General features: G+C 41.5%; 1 protein-coding gene and 1 pseudogene across 1 annotated transcript; one reads left to right on the plus strand and one right to left on the minus strand.

Moving 5' to 3' along the window:
* The first annotated feature begins 1482 nt into the window (after positions 1 to 1482).
* LOC121915480 (transmembrane protein 244-like) lies at positions 1483 to 14154 on the plus strand. The gene is made up of 6 exons (XM_042439790.1): positions 1483 to 1955; positions 2656 to 2823; positions 3883 to 3968; positions 6737 to 6810; positions 12759 to 12884; positions 14150 to 14154. Exons 2-6 carry the CDS (start codon positions 2788 to 2790, stop codon positions 14152 to 14154), a joined length of 327 nt encoding a protein of 108 aa, XP_042295724.1. The 5' UTR covers positions 1483 to 1955; positions 2656 to 2787.
* A 348-nt stretch (positions 14155 to 14502) lies between these two features.
* LOC121915481 lies at positions 14503 to 16809 on the minus strand (annotated as a pseudogene).
* Positions 16810 to 17183: the final 374 nt, after the last annotated feature.

The raw sequence follows: 17183 nt of genomic DNA on the forward strand, positions 1-17183 counted from the left end.
ATTGAACATCAGTTACACGTCAAAATTCCTCATCACCAATTGCCCCCCACATATCTAGCTCTCAACTGTATTGCTTTACATAGAAACCGAGCTGAGATCATAGATACTTTTGAATCTTGACCACTCATGAAGTATGAAGTTCTAACATGGGTGTCCCAGAGCATTGATCTTTGATATAGGGACCAAGATACTGGTCTCTTTCCTGTTGGTACAAATCACACTTGAATAGAATATGAGCTAAATCTTCAGTCTCTTTGCCTTCACAAATACAAGTTTGCTCATCGTAAGGAATACCATTAAATCTACCATATCTTACCATTGTGTCAAGCTGATCAAATCTAGTTCGAGTAAATACCTTCCTCAGGTATTTTGGCATTTGTATTTTTAGATAGTTAGGTCTTTGAAAAGTGCATTTAAAACAGCTCAGCCAGTTTAAATTGCCTACCTTACTACCTTACTAAGGGTGGCTATATCTTTTTGGGCCTCGATATCCTGGATTCTCTGTCTCACACCCTTTTTTGCTTTCTCATTGACTGTGCAGGTTACAGGGAGACCACAGCTCTTAATAAAGTTTGTTATTTGTCTAAACCAAGAGGACTCAGAATGGGATTGAGACTGTTCTAAGAGACATAATTTTGGTAGCCTATCTGGCCCCATTTCATTGATTTTACACAGTGGAACTAGAAATATATTCAATTCATTCACAAGCCAAAATCAAAATGTTTAATAATTACAATAAAAACTCCTGTCCTTCCCATTTTACATAATAAAATTACAATTAAAATTCTCATCAAGTCATGATCAAAATGGTCTGGACCGTTAAAGCGGATGGGGCTATTTTGCAAGGGGTCATGGTGGGAAGTCCCACCGGAAGAGGTCCGTCTTGACAGCTTTCTTAAAGGTGTTTAAGTTGGTAATAAGGTGGATCTCCTTTGGTAGGTCATTCCACAATTTTGGAGGGGCAGAAACAAAAGTCCTCTGGGAAGTGGTCGTTAACCTGGTCTTCGGTAATTGTAGTAAGTCCTTACCAGAGTTTCTGAGCATGCGGGGTGGATTATGTATTGTTTTACTTGATGTTGTAACCTTTATAACTTTAAAATGTTTTTTTTTAAAGACGGGAAAGGGGATTGTGAGCAGATGCCCCCTATAACCACAAAGGAAGGACAAAGTGACCTGAAGGCTAAATTAAAAGCAATGGTCCAAAGCCACACTGGAGAAATAACCCAGTTTGAGACCTCTTGAACTGCCTTGGGTCAATGGCTAGGGAATTCTAGGAACTGTAGTGTCTGTGAGACATTGAGCCTTCTCTATCAGAGAGAGCTCTGGGAGGGAATTAATGGGATGTATTTTAACTGTATTTTGTATTTTTTATACTGTGTTTTACTCAATGTTGTAAGCCGCCTCGGTCCTACAGGAGAGGCGGCATATAAATAAAAAGATATTATTGTTATTGTTATAAATAACTACAGTGCCCAGGATCACTAGCCCCAAGTCATGGCGGTGAAAGCGGTCTCAAACTGGATTGTATTTACAGTGTGGTTTTGGACCTAAGTGAATGTAAATTCATGTTTGTGAAGTTGAAGGCTTTCAATCTTCTAGAACATGGCCACATAGCCCGAAAAACACACCAAAACTATAAATTCATGTTTCTTGCTTAGAGTTTCCATAACTGTCTACCACAAAAGCGGGAGAAATGCAGGGGACAAAATGTAGGGACGTTTGAGAAAAACTGTTATCGTGAGCTGCCTTGGGCTCCTTTCAGGGGCAAAGGCAGGATAGTAATTAAATCAATTAAATAAATAAATGGAGGACATGACCAACTAAAACCCAAAAATATTAATAAAATTTTAACTGGAGGCCCACTAATATTGATAGGCACTTACTGACCCTTATACGAAGGCTCTATGATCAAACCTCCTTGAGAGTAAGATGTGATCAAGAAGGGCATTTAACAGGTATGATACCCCCAATGTTTGCCAAGCAAAACACATTTCCCCCCTCCATATGTCCTTTTCTTCCACCAAGATTTGTTTCCCTCCTTTCAAGCAGTTGCAATTTGCCTACATCCTTTTTAAAAAAAACAGTATTCAAGGATGGGCAGCAGAGCTACATGTACTTGTTATATTAGTATATAATGATAGCTACATGTGATTTGGGAACTACGGTTCTGGTTAGATTCGTATTTACATTTTAGGTATTGGCACCATGCTGTTAACATTTGATCAGCTCATGATGTACTGGAATCTCTTCTGAAACCATTTTTTCACATGTATTCATGCACCCAACAGCCTATAACAATGTGCTGGATTTCATTTTGGATGAATGCAGAACTTACCTCTGCTCAATCTCCTTTTCTTTACTTCTAGCATAATTTCTCTTCTGTAAGGTCCTTTCATTTCAGGTGTTAGCCTACCCTTCTAGTTTTGTATCCCCTGATAACGTGTAAATTTGATAATCCATGGATTTTGGGATGGAATACTGACAAAATTCACTGAAAAAAAGCCATATTCCAAAACATCTGCTGAGGCCTGTAAAAGTCACAGCAGTCTTTGAATGCTACAGTTTATAAGCTCTGCACAAATGAACATTTTGCATTTTTCTTGACTCTGCCAGTCAAGAAACTGGCAAGTTGCTTTTTCTCTGCTCTCCCTCTAGAAGGCGTTGCAGTTCATTTCTTAATCTCCTGCTACAAAAGATCAGACACTCTTCGTCCTTGCTGCAGGTCTCATCAGGCTGTGGCTATGCTTCATGAAATACTCTCGCTGCTGTTATTAATCTTACCTGACCATGGTCTGGCAAGGTAGTCAAGGAGCAGCCATCAAGGTAAAGGTCTTTGGGGATAGGACTGCTGCACAGTATTGCCAAGAAGCAGGCATAAAATTGACTGCTGCTGGGTTTGGAGGTCAAGCAGGGATTTAGTGACACCCTCTGCTCCTGATCAGCTTGTAGGGAGTTTGCAATAGATGCTGATTCTTTACCACAGGATCAGCTGGTAGGTAGGCTGGTATCTGCTTGAAAACATTTTGCAACAGATTCACAAGAGTTTGACTCCCACTTGTTTAACTATACTCACACAAGAGAGTAAAGCAAGAGAAATGTTACATACATAAAGTAAAACATTTCAGTTTTTGCTTCCAGATCTAATATTTCTGTTGTGTTAGATATGCTAATACTGTATATACTCAACTATAAGTCAACCTCAGGTATAAGTCGAGGGCAAGTCTTGGGGCCAGTATTATGAATTTTGCTATGACCCATGAATAAGTCGAGGGTAAATCTTAGGGGCATATAGCAAAGAATCTAAAGGATGAAGCAAAGCAAATCAGTGTCAAAGAACTTACAAAATTCCAGCAGACACAACCCTTTGTGCCTACTCTTAAGGCTGGATGGATGAGAGAGTAGAGAGGGTCAGTGCTTCCAGTTAGATTATACACTTGCTTTTCACCAGGGGATGGTTCCTTCTTTTAAATAAGAGTTAAGATACAGTACTTAGGTTGACCCATGCATGTCGACTCAGGTTTTTGGGGTCAATTTTATCACCTAAATTTCTAGACTTATACATGAGTATATACAGTAAATATGATTTAACTGAGTAGCTGCTTCCTTCTGAAATTCACAATAAATTGGTGGTTTTAATTGCCATTTGATGCTTTAAAAATTACTGAGCTATAGATATTAAAATGTTGTGATATGGCAGTCTTCATGGTCATTGCTTCTCAGTTTCTGTTTCACATCCCACATATAAAATATGAGTATTAATTGGTTGACTAGTTGAGTCTTGTTCAGCTAGGAGTAGCTGTGGTAAAATCTAAATCCATCAGTTTCCCCTGGTTCTGATCCTTTACATGTGGTTTCATTTCTTTCTCCTGTTTAACTTTTCAGGACATCATTCTTCATATCCTTCTCTGCCTCCTCATTTTCTACACAGTGTATTATATGACTGGGAGCATTTCGTGTGGACTGTTCAGGTAAGACTGTCATAAATTAGAGATTTTATTGTCAGTATCTTCTAGCAGTATCTTCCACAGCCAATCTTTGTTTGCTGCTCCAGAAGACAAGGTATAACCCCTTGGTACAGGGGTTATGCAGCATAATTAAAGCAAGTAGCAATTCAAACTTGGAATGGGCTTACACTCTATTCACCAATATATCTAAGCACTTTCACATTCCCTCTTTCCCAGAGTCATCCTCCCCTTCCAACCCCATACCAGACATTTTCATGAGGCAGGCCTTGAAGCTCCCAATGCAATCTCTGCTCCCCACAGATCTTCTTGTTAACCACCCCGAAGAATGTAGATAGCCAACATTGTCCATATTTTGTGACAAAAAATCTTATCATCCAGTAGTTAATTAAAATATATATGTTGTTATGTACTTTCAAGTTGTTTCCAACTTAATGGCGAATCCATCATAGGGTTTTCTGTAACGGAGAGTGTCCGACTCGCCCAAAGTCAAGTGGGTTTCCATGACCGGGTGGGAATTTGAACTCTGATCTCCAGAGTTGTAATTCATTGCTCAAACCACTACACTGTACTGGCTCTCTCTTATATATGCATATGTATATACGTGTGTATCAAAGCATATATCTATATACTATGGCAGAAAATCAGGGATTTGGATCCTGACAGCACTTAGCCAACCCATTGTGAACAGTGGACTCCCATGCCTACAAAGGAAAAGGGTTAAGGAGAGAGGAGGAGAAAGGCAAATTTGGCACTTTAATTTTTTGGTTTTGCTTTGTTTCAAAATTTAGCAGGTAGCATATCCAATTCAGCAAGTAGAAAGCACACCACAGAGCACTTAGCAATGCTGTTCTCAGATTCCCAACCCACACAATTTGAAGTTGGGTTGGGAATCAATCCTAGGAAACATACATGCAAAGCCCCTAACTTGAAAAAGCAAGTCCATTTACATTTTAAACCAATGAGACTTATTTTTAAGTAAATGCTGTTGTTTAATGGCCTGGCCTGACCTGCCCAGAGTGGAATGAATGCCAGGGGAGGAACATACTTAGCTTTCAGAATGACCAAGTGTTAGTAAATCTGACAAAGTTGGTAGCATATTCAAAACTGAACGCTACATCCAATTTTAGTCTCAACTGGAGTAGGTCCACTGAACTCAGTGGTAACTTGTGGCTATTAATTATCATTAACAGCAACAAATCTCTGTCAGCTGGGACTCAAATTGTATAGAGAAAAATGATGAAAATGATAACAGACAATTGCACAAAATAAATGGGGTCTGTAACTAAATGTTACAGTGTGGTGTAGGGTGCCAGCCCTGTTCTAGGTTCCTGTCAGTTAGCTATGCCCTTGTCCAAGGTATTGCATTTCATCTTTGCCTCCAGTTTTCTGTCTCTTCCTCCCATTCTATAGTCACTGAATACTGTACTGTATTTACAGTTTTCACTGGGCTGTTGTGAGGAAGAAGCAACATTAGACATAGCTTCCAGAGGCATCTGGTTGGCCAGTAATAATAAAATAATGAAAAATTATAAGTACTGAGTACAGAATATAGTTGCTTGAAGTTAAGCATGACTCCATTTGGGCATTGCACATTGTATATCTAGGTCTACATATATTATCTTATTACCAATATATTACATGTATTAGCATTACAAATAATCTATTTTTAAATAGATCACTATGATTATTCCCTGGTGTGTGTACTTGTGCCCATGTGTGTACATGCACAGAAACTAAAAAAGAAGGGCTTTTAACAGAGGGCCAAGCTACATTGTTGTTTAAATGAATAACTGAATTTATTCACTGGCCTTGGCTTACCTATTTGTTTTTAAATAGCAGCTATGTATATGGGCCAGTAAGTGGAGGAGATAACCCTACATCTGTTCTGTGATCAAAAGAAAAAGCATACCTTGAACTTTGGTATGAACTGCAAAGGTAATAATAATAAAGTTGAGATTAGAAGTCTTGACCACCACACTTGGAACTGTGTGATATTATTATATTTTCCTTTTAATCTTAGCCAGAAAACTAAAGGTGTAATTGACAAACACCATCCTAACTCACTGGATGGAATTAGGAAGGCAATTCTGGATCATGCATGTGTGTTTTTCTCTATGTGTCTCTATATACAGAGTGACAGAACATTTAGAAGTTAGCTTTTGGACTACAACTCCTACTATCCCATACTGTCTAAAGGATTCTGGGTAATCCAAATAACAGATTATTGTGAGCTGTCAAGTTGTTTTTGATTTATGATAACTTTAAGGCAACCTTGTCAAGGGATTTCCTTGCTATTCCACTTTTACTGTTCTGGCTTCCTCCTGTTGCATTCTGGGATTTGTAGTTCAGTGATGCCTAAGAGCTCTTTGTCTGAATATTCTAAATGCCCCTTCCACAATTGCAAATTCCAGAATACAACAGGAGGCAGCCAGAGCAGTTAAAGTGGAATAGTAGCACTATAAGAGTGTAGTGTGGTAATCTACTGAAAGAATATCACTTGCTCAAGATCATCCAGTGTATTTCCATGGTCAAATCCCAGTGCAGTCACTACACCAAGCTGGCTCTATTCGTAATGTACAATGACATCCAAAATCCACAAAACAGTGCTACCTTTATTGAGGAAAAATGCCCAAAATACATGTTGCAAGCTTTCAAAGATCCACTGACATCTTCATCAGGCAAAGAAGACAATGTTAGTAATATGTTACTGAAATAGAAATGCAGGCTGTACTTGACTTTTTGTACCTCAAGTTATTCTCTCTTCTTTCTAGGCTCAACACCTTTAGTCTACATACACCTTTTGAATTTAAAACAGAGCCATCATATTCAGATCCCAACTATCTGGGTGAGGATATATTTGAGGGGAGTGGGGATTTTTTTACAGAGAGGGAGAAGATGATGCTTTTATTTTGTGAGGGGAGGGGAGCAGAAAGAGTTGAAGATATGTAAACAAATGAAATTATTCCTGCAAATGATCTAAGATTTTACAATCAATATAGAGGCTTTAACAGTAAGTTAAAGACACGCCTTCTAGATTTTAAGAGAGCAGATTTTAGTAAACTTAGAGAAATACTGGGGGTGATCCCATGGTCAGGAAGAGAAGGGAGTTCAAGACGGATGGGACTTTCTCAAAAGGGAGATACTGAAGGCACAATTTCAAACAGTTCCAATGAGAAAGAAAAATGGGAGATGTCTCACGAAACCAGGATGGATGACTAATGAACTTTCAACTGAGCCAAGTTTTAAACAGAACATGTATAAGAAATGGAAAAATGGTGAAATCACCAAAGAGGAATTCAAACAAATAGCAAGCACATGTAGGGGTAAAGTCAGAAAAGCTAAAGGGCAGAATGAACTCAGGCTTGCTAGAGAGGTTAAAAACAATAAAAAGGGCTTTTATGGCTATGTCCTCAGCAAAAGGAAGACGAAGGAAACGGTAGGGCCACTACTTGGAGAAGATGGCAAAATGTTAACAGGGAACAGAGAAAAGGCAGAATTACTCAACACCACCTTTGCCTCAGTCTTCTCAGAAAAGGAAAAGGGTGCTCAACCTGAGGACAATGGAGCAGAGGACAGGATAGGGGCATTTCAGTACAGAATAAGTAAAGAGATAGTACAGAAATATTTTATTAATCTAAGGCCCCATTCAGACTGGCATCAAAGATCTGGAAGGAACTGGGCTGATTCGGATGCCCCTCCTCGAATCTCTCTGTTAGCAAGTGCCCACTACAAAAGAGGGGCATTTTAAATGCATTCTGTGCCTGCTGTCAATCAAGCGATCGTCATGGTGACGTTTTGCAGGGACATCGGAAGTGTCCTCCCCCCTCCTTTTTTTTAAAGAGCCATGCACAAAATGCCCCAAAGTGTCAATTTTTTAAAACCTCTTTTTTGTGTGTTGTGTGTATATGTGTGCATTTGGGTCAGATCTGTCCCTGTCCCCATTTTCAATCCCATGCAAGCTAATGCATCCCCCACTCCTTGCCCCCCAGAATGCCTCTTACACATGTAATAATAATGATAATAATAATAATAATAATAATAATAATAATAATAATAATAATAATAAATTCCTCACCTCGGAAATGCCAGAAAAGGATGCAATTGCCATGCATTCTATTTTTTGCTTTTAAAAGCAATTCAGGGCTGCCTCTGAATTCAGTAGCAAAAGCATGTATTATTTTGTCTAATTGACAAGAGCAAAAAATGTAACATTCGAATTGTAAGTCTAGCCCTTTGTAACATTTGCATTTGCAACATTTCCCCTTTGCTGGAAGCGAGCAGATGAAAGGGAAAGTGCACAAGCCGCTAGCCCTTCTCTATCTGCCTCAAGAAAAAAAATCATGCGCATATTTGGTAAAAAATAATCCCCCAGCTTGGACCCACAGCCCTACTTCCCTGGGCAATCCTCCTTCCTTCTGACCCTCACCTCCCTTTGAGCTTTCTCCACCACCCCCACCTCCCTCTGACAATAAGCAGCCTGATTTCCCTACATGCCCCAGCGTAGCCCCGCAACCCAATTCCCCCTGGAAATCCTCCTCCTCCTTCCTTCAGACCCTCTCCTTCCTTGGGGATGCCCATTGACCTTTCCCCCAGCTCCTTCATCCTCCTCCTCCTCCTGCTCTGTTTTAGGATCCCCTCCATGACTCCCTTCCTCCCACGGCCCCTTTCTCCTCCTCCTCCATCACTTTCTCCACCCCCCACCTCTCTCTGACAGCCCTCTGCAGCCCAAAAGTCACCCCTGATTTCCTCCTTTCCTCCTGTCACCCTTTGCATCCAGAGTCCCCTTTTTTCGGCTCTTTCCTCCTCCTCCTCCCTTCTGATGATGGGAGGGAATGCTCTGACCTCTGCCCGCCCCCTGACCCTAATCCCTCCCTAAATTTGCCCCATTCGTGATCGAGGGCAAGTTTCAATTTCGCGCAACTCAGGTCTTCAGAAAAGACGGATTTTAGCCCGAATCCGGATACCCCAGTGTAAGGGACATTTCCTTGTGCAAGCCCCGACATGGATTGTGATGAATCGGGCCCAATATGAACTTCACGTGGAAGAATCGCTTTCAAACCCAGTTTTTAATGTAGTCTGAATGGCCCCTCAATAGATTTAAGTCTCCAGGATCAGATGAACTACATCCAAGGGTATTAAAAGAGCTGGCAAATGTAATATTGGAGCCATTGGCAATAATCTTTGAGAACTCCTGGAGAACAGGAGAAGTCCCAGCAGAATGGAGGAGGGCAAACGTTGTCCCCATCTTCAAAAAGGGGGGAAAAGAGGATCCCAACAATTATCGTCTAGTTAGTCTGACGTTAATACCAGGAAAGATTCTGGAGCAGAGCATTAAACAGAGAGTCTGTGAACATCTAGAAGGCAATGCCATAATCACAAAAAGTCAACATGGGTTTCAGAGAAAGAAGACATGCCAGACAAATCTAATCTCTTTCTTTGATAAAATTACCAGCTTAGTAGATGAAGGGAATGCTGTGGATATAGTATATCTTGATTTCAGTAAGGCATTTGACAAAGTTCCCCATGACATTCTTGCAAACAAGCTTGTAAAATGTGGGCTGGACAAGGCAACTGTTACATGGATTTGTAATTGGTTGACTAACCAAAGCCAAAGGGTGCTCAACAATGGCACCTTTTCATCCTGGAGAGAAGTGACCAGTGGGGTCCCACAGGGCTCTGTCCTGGGCCCAGTGCTGTTCAACGTCTTTATCAATGACTTGGAGGACAAAATTATTATTATTATTATTATTATTATTATTAACCTTTATTTATGAAGCGCTGTAAATTTACACAGCGCTGTACATGCAATCTTATTTAGTTAGACGGTTCCCTGCCCTCAGGCTTACAATCTAAAAAGACATGACACAGAAGGAGAAGGGAGTGGTGGAGGGAAAGGGTAAGAGGTCCAGCAGTTCCTCTCAACCTCCGAGGTCTGGACCAAGGCAGATGGACTGGAGGGAGGGCAAGGCTTCATAATGGATGGTTAATCATTATCCAGAGAAAATACATAATCACAAGTAGGATAATACATATACAGTACATAGGAATACAGGAAATGGATCGATAAACAGCCAACAACAGAACATCATATTTATCAAATTTGCAGATGACACCAAACTAGGGGGAGTAGCTAATACCCCAGAGGATAGGATCAAAATTCAAGATGACCTGAATATACTAGAAAGCTGGGCCAAAGCTAACAAAATGAATTTCAACACGGAGAAATGTAAAGTACTACACTTAGGGCGGAAAAATGAAATGCACAGAGATAGGATGATGGGGGCCACCTGGCTGAACGAGAGACTTATTTGTGTGAAAGGAATCTAGGAGTCCAAGTAGACCACAAGTTGAACATGAGTCAACAGTGTGATGCAGCAGCTAAAAAGGCCAATGCAATTTTAGGCTGCATCAATAAAAGTTTAGTGTCTAGATCAAGAGAAGTAATAGTGCCACTATATTCTCCTCTGGTCAGACCCCACCTGGAATATTGCGTCCAGTTCTGGGCACCACAATTTAAAAAGGATGTGGAGAAACTGGAGCATGTCCAAAGGAGAGCGACTAAAATGGTGAAGAGTCTGGAAGCCATGCCCTATGAGGAACGACTTAGGGAGCTGGGGATGTTTAGCCTGGAGAAGAGAAGGTTAAGAGGTGATATGATAGCCCTGTTTAAATATTTGAAGGGATGTCATATTGAGGAGAGTGCAAGCTTGTTTTCAGCTGTTCTAGAGACTAGGACCCGGAACAATGGATGCAAGCTGCAGGAAAAGAGATTCCACCTCAACATTAGGAAGATCTTCCTGACAGTAAGGGCTGTTCGACAGTGGAACAAACTCCCTTGGAGTGTGGTGGAGTCTCCTTCTTTAGAGGCCTTCAAACAGAGGCTGGATGGCCATCTGTCGGGGATGCTTTGATGGAGAGTTCCTGCATGGCAGAATGGGGTTGGACTGGATAGCCCTTGCGGTCTCTTCCAACTCTATTATTCTAGTAATAATAATAATAATTATAATAATTATAATTATAATTATAATACTGTAATAATATATTTAATAAATTCTTGTTTCTGTCCCACCTGTCCCCCTAGATTGGGACGCAAAGTAGTTTTCAGTGATGAAAAATGTTAAAATTCACAAGATACAAAAGTTAAAACATAATTATCCAGTACTTCTAAATAGGGCTGAAAAAGACTCCCATCTATCAAAAAAGACACTGGCCCAGAACAGACAGGCCAAATAAAGCAGCTTCTGGCTGCTTCAAGGGTGTGATGTTTGTATGATGTACGCCCCCAAAGTGGCCCAAAGCCATTCTTACACCCCAGCCCTTTGAACAGGAGCAAAAAGAAGCCATGATAATCTAGCTCCTAGTATGTGTGGGTTGGAGCCGGCAGTGGTGGTCCACTTTTGGAGTGGGCTGTGTGGTTGCTGGGGTCTTGGCTTGTTTGCGGCTGGAGGGGCCTCAGGCTGCTCCTTCCCACCTGTCTGTTCCAGGCCACACTGTCAATTGCTGTGGCCTCAACTTCTTTTCAAAAGTCTTCTGTAAGTAATTTTTTAGATGTCTGGCAAGAACAGCCATGCCAAGGATGGACGAAGAATGAATAACAAAGAAAATGGGTTGGCTCTCCATCTACCTTTTGCACTGACCCAGCCTATCCCTGACTTAGTCCCACCTAGCCATTTAATCCCTATGGGAATGCATCCCTTGATAGTGGGTGGGGGGAGATTCCAATGGGAGCCCTTTCTTTCTGTTCTATATAGTTATACCAGGAGGGTGAGCACAGAATCTATTATTGATAAATTGCAAGTTGGTAGAAAAGTATTAAGCCTCCTCTCTTTTTTTTAACAATTGAATTGAAAACAAAAGCTTTATAAAAGCTAAAATCAAGCAATTCAGAGAGACTATTATCAGATGATCAAAGTGAGGCTGTCGTACTTTGGCAACATTGTGAAAAGACATGACTAATTAGAAAAGACAACAATGCTGGGAAAGGTAGAAGAAATAGAAAGAGAGGAAGACCACACACTGGATGGCTAGACTCAGGGAAGTCCACGGGCCTGAATTTGTAGGAGCTAAGCAGAGCAGTGAAGGACAGGGGGCTTGGCCATTTCTAATCCACAGGATCACTATGAGTCGTGATTGACAAGAGGGCAGTAAACAACAACGGTACTATCAACAGCTAATGCATGTTCTTCACAAACACTGTTCTCGTAATGTTCTTGTATATCCTATCAGAGAATGCAATAAAGGGATGTGAGGAAAGTTCCAGTCAAACTGTACCCCCCTTCCTGTAACTGAGCCCTCATTCCCTCATTATATGGGCATATAATACCTTTTTAAGTGAGGAACTGGGATTGTGATAGAGTTTATATCGAGATACATCCTTGATAATTTTAGTATTTATTTCATCTCTTTTTAAAAACTGTGCATCATTTATGCTCCATTTATTATTTTTATTTTAAAACTCTACATTACCTTAAATCCAAAAGGGACTTCCATCATATAAAATAACATATACTGTACTCCCTATTCTTAGTAACAAGAATTATAAAAGGACAATATAGACAACAGTTTCCATGGACAACAGTTTAAATTAGAGAAACTCATTAAAAAGATTCAGGCAAAACACCTTTTTAAAGAAATATGTTTTTGTCTAGCTTCCTAAAACATGGGGGATGAGGTCTGATGAAACTCACATTGAAGACTCTTTTGCAGTCAGGTTGTTTGTACCACCTTTAAGATTCAGAGATCTGTACAGATCCAAATAGCCTATCTATTTATTTTATTTTCCTCCTCCCTTAGCAAACATGCTGGCCATGGAGTTCACCTTTCTCACCAGTGGTTTCCTTTTTGCACAACTCCTGAAACGATGGGTCTGGGATTATGCCATCACCGTGACTTTGGCTCACATTCTGTTGACATCTGCAGGTGAGCTTAAGTACCAAAAAGGCCAAATAGGAAAGTCTGAGTTGTAGTCCAATTTCTCTTATGCTGCATGATTTTCACCCCTCTCTGAGAGTAAGGGTAGCCCAAATGTACTGGTAAATAGCTGGGTGATTTCCTGTAGTTAATAAGTATTTCCTACTCCTCACTGAGGAGCAACAAATAATAATAATCATCGGATTTATTTATATACCGCCCAATCACTGGGAATCCGAGCGTGTACAACAGAGGGGATAATAGACGGTTCCCTGCCCTCAGGCTTACAATCAGAGGCCTGTTACAGACTGCCAAATAAAGCTGCTTCGGGTCTCTTTGGGGTATGCTATTTAAATGATGCATGGGTCCTAAGAGTCCGGAGGTCGCGCCAAAGCCACACTCCATTCCTAAGCACGAGTGCAGCTTTGGTGCAGCTTCCGGATCCTTAGGATGCATTCATCATTTAAACAGCTACCTCCAAAGAGACCCGAAGCAGCTTTTTTTGGCAGTCGTAACAGGCCTAAATGACTCTTTTGTTCTTACCCCAAATTTATTACAGAAAATGAAGCAAGCAACCAGGAGTGGAAGCATTTACTGTGCACTTTTCTTTTTAGGAGCACTGCATCAGTTTCTAATTGTCCAGGCTGTGCAAACTGGCTGCAGCATGATAACTGTCCCTGCTTCTGCGTGCAGAAAACAAAGTGTGCCCTCTCTCTTCCCGTTTAAGGGAGACAGATTTCTGTGTCCAGAATGAGATGATGGTAAAGGGTATCTAGGCAAATTAAAGAAAGCACTGAACGCACAAATGGGGAGCCGCTGCACAATAGACAGACATGCAGTAGGATGAACCAGGATTACTGGAATTGCCATCCAAGCTACCTACATCAGTAGCCCAGTGCAGGGACAAAAGGAGCTCAACCCTCATAGAATTTGAATTGAAAGAGATTCTAAGGTCGTCTCCTCCTTGTCAATAAGTAGATGTATAGCTCAGCATCACCAGCTGTCCAGCCATTGTTTAAAAATCTCAAGTGAAGACAGTCTTTTGCCTTTGGGCTGTACTTCCATTATCAATTATCATCAGGAGGTCCTGTACCATGCCAACCACTACCATGTCAGGATGCACAGGAAGCCATTGAAATCCACAAACATCTGGATAATTTCAACCGGAAAGAAGAAACCCTTAAAGTGAACAAAATTTGGCTTACAAGTTAGTTTCCAGTATAGCCTGCTGGCATACAATTCTAACTTTTTAATGGTTCTCTCTCTTTTTACAGTGTGAACGAAATCCTTTTGTGTGGCAGTGGTGGCTAGCTCTTGGTAGGATGTTCATATTCTTGTTTTTTCTTTCAAATTCTACACCTTGTTTATTATGATTTTCCAATTTGTTTTGTAAAATAATAATAATAATAATTAATAATAATAGGATTTATTTATATAACTGCCCAATCACTGGGAATCCAGGCGGTTTACAACAGGGGATAATAGACAGTTCCCTGCCCTCAGGCTTACAATCTAAAAGACATGACACAAAAGGAGAAGGGAATGGTGAGGGGGGGAGGGATCAGGTCCAGCATTCTTCTCTCCCTCGGAGGCCTGGACCAAGGCAGATGGACTAGAGGAGGGCTCTTCTTCCAGGCTAGCCCTGGTGGAGCTGGGCCTGCCTGGTCAACCCCCTCGTGGCCGGAAGAAGACAGTTATGGAGGGAGGAGATATAATATAATTGCCATTTACAACCTTTATTAAATTACCTCACTTACCAATTTCTTACTCTGTTTTTCACAAAATGGAATATTTCAAAATGCATTAGACTTAATTTTAACATTCAAAACAGAGGGGTGCTACCATGGAAAACCTAGTCGTCCCTTAGTGTTACCGTATTCGTGTTCATTTAAGAGCCTCATTTCTTGAGCTGTGTCACCAATAAATGTTGACTTACTAAACTACTTATCCTGTGACTGAAGCTGTTGTTTATGACAAATGGATCCACTCACACCAGCAGTACCTTCATTTGCTGCTTTATAAAGCAGGTAACGATGGTGAGTTGTCTTGGATGCCTTATCAATGACTTTCTTTGCATACTCCTGGAATTCCTGTTCCTTCCATAGTGCAATACGTTCTTTTTGTCTTTGATATTCTAGGTCTTGCTTCTCATGTTCCTTTCTTGACAGGTTTTCAGCTATTTCCATGACATGGGCTTCCTGTAATTTTAAGTTTGAACAATGATTTTTGTGTTTCTTGTCTTTTTCCAGTTCTTGATAGATCCTGTCTGCTTCTATTAATCCCCGAAGTATAGCTTGAGCTTCCAGTTTTTCCTGCTTTTCTTTCTCTTCCTTCATTTTATCACACTAATTCTGTAATCTTTGATGGATTTGAGATCAGCTTTGTCCTTTTCTTCTTTAGCTTCACGTTCCTTCTCAAGCTCCTCTTCTGTCTCTGCAATTTCTCATTCGTCTTCATCATCAGTTTTTTGTTTCATCTGTTGATGGAGGTGCTTGCTGATATTTTCTCTGTGTTCCTCCATTAACCTGAGCAGTTCCGCTTCCTTTTCTCTTCTCAGCTTAGCCATAGCTTGCTTTGCTTGATAATGAGCTTGAACTTTATCATAATCTTCTTTTTGATTTTCTATAGCTCTCAGAGTTTTCTGCTCAGCAACATATGCCTGATGGATGTGCTTACGCTCAAGTTTCTTCTCACTCTCCTTTTCCTCTTTCTGCAGCATTTCCAATTGACCAGTACCTGGATCGCTTCCCCTTTTTTATCTTCTATATTGTTCATTTCTGCTTGATGTTCATGCTCCTTTATTTGTTCTAATTGATACTTGTTAAGCTGCAGTCTTTTCAGGTGGCGTTCCTTGGCCTTTTCCTCCTCTTTCTGTATAGCTTTTTGATGTTCCCGTTCTATTTCTTCAAACTTATAGAGGTATAGATTTCTTTTTTCTTGTTATATTCAATCTGAGCATCTTTTTCCTTTAAGACAGGGGTAGGCAACCTTTTTGAGCCGGGGGCCGGTTGCTGTCCCTCAGCCAAAGCCGGGGGTGGGACCACGTGCCAGGGGTGGAGCTTCCACCCTCCGGGGGCAGAGCCTCCTCCTCTTTGCTGGCCCCTGACGGGGCCCCAGGCCCCATCAGAGGCTGGCAAAAAAGCCGGCGGGGGCCGCCAGTGCTGGAGGCCTCCTCTGGCAAAAAAGCCAGCAGGGGCCGCCAGCACTGGAGGCCTCCCCCTCTTTGCTGGCCCCTAACGGGGCCCCAGGCCCTGTCAGAAGCCGGCAAAAAAGTCCTAGAGGCCCACTGCCGCTGCTGGAGCCATTTTGGAGGGCCCCGGCAACGGCATTGGGCCTCCCAGAGGCCCGCTGCGGCCGTTGGAGCCCTGTAGCAGGGCCCCGGCGGCCGCAGCGGGCCTGCTAGAGACCGCCGCCAATGGTGCCGAAGTCTCATGAGACTTCGCCTCTAGGCCGCCGCCAATTTTTTCCTCAAAATGGTGGCAAAGTCTCACGCGACCAGGGAAAAGGTCTCGTGAGAGACTTCGCCGCCATTTTGAGAAATAAAATGCCGGCGCCCAGAGCGGCGAAAAGCTGCAATCAGCGGCAGCGGCAGGAGTTAGCAGGGGCCAGCCGGAAGGCCTCCGCGGGCTGCATCCGGCCCACAGGCTGGAGGTTGCCGACCCCTGCTTTAAGGTACATTGTCCTGCAAAAAGATAACACCTTTCTGCAGCTTCCCTTACCATTTTTCCTTCAGTCTCTCCTTTAATCATCACACCAAGTTAGAGTAGTACTCTGCATTAACTGCTAGGCCTTTCTGAAGAGTCATAAAAATACCTTTTTTATTCAAAAAACAAACCTGTGGCCCTGACCTTTCTTACTTTGAGTCTTGAATTTCTTTGGCCGTGGAAAACCTGAGTGCCACCATTGCAAGGACTGCTGTTTGATCTCCGATCATAGTCATATAACCATGTTTTATCAACAGTGACAAGTCCTTCCAAAAAATTATCACTATATTAAAATTGCTGCAAAATTAACTTGGAGGTACTTGATTTCTAGTCAGCATTCAAACATTTTGGCACTCACTTGGCTGACTCTGTGTGTAGCCAACTGCTTATGAATTATAAACTCAATATGTTCTTGGGATATTTCTAGTGTCTTAGCAATTGTTTTAGGTGAGATTTGCCAATCTGACAAAAGCAGGTCATGAACATGCTCAACAATTTCTCGAATTGACACTGTTGAAAGTCTCCCAGACTTTGCTGCCTCTTCTGTCTTGAAGCCTCCACACTGAGAGTTGGCACACTACTTCTTCACAGTTTAGTATGATGG

Source organism: Sceloporus undulatus, chromosome 9 (assembly GCF_019175285.1).
Source record: "Sceloporus undulatus isolate JIND9_A2432 ecotype Alabama chromosome 9, SceUnd_v1.1, whole genome shotgun sequence".
Classification (NCBI taxonomy): domain Eukaryota; kingdom Metazoa; phylum Chordata; class Lepidosauria; order Squamata; family Phrynosomatidae; genus Sceloporus; species Sceloporus undulatus.

Excerpts from the sequence above, each read along its gene's own strand:
- LOC121915480 (XM_042439790.1), top strand. The coding sequence starts at position 2,788 with ATGGTCTGGCAAGGTAGTCAAGGAGCAGCCATCAAG. Across the intron at positions 2,824-3,882 it reads GTCAAGGAGCAGCCATCAAG|GACATCATTCTTCATATCCT; the intron begins GTAAAGGTCTTT and ends TTAACTTTTCAG. Across the intron at positions 6,811-12,758 it reads TTCAGATCCCAACTATCTGG|CAAACATGCTGGCCATGGAG; the intron begins GTGAGGATATAT and ends CTCCTCCCTTAG.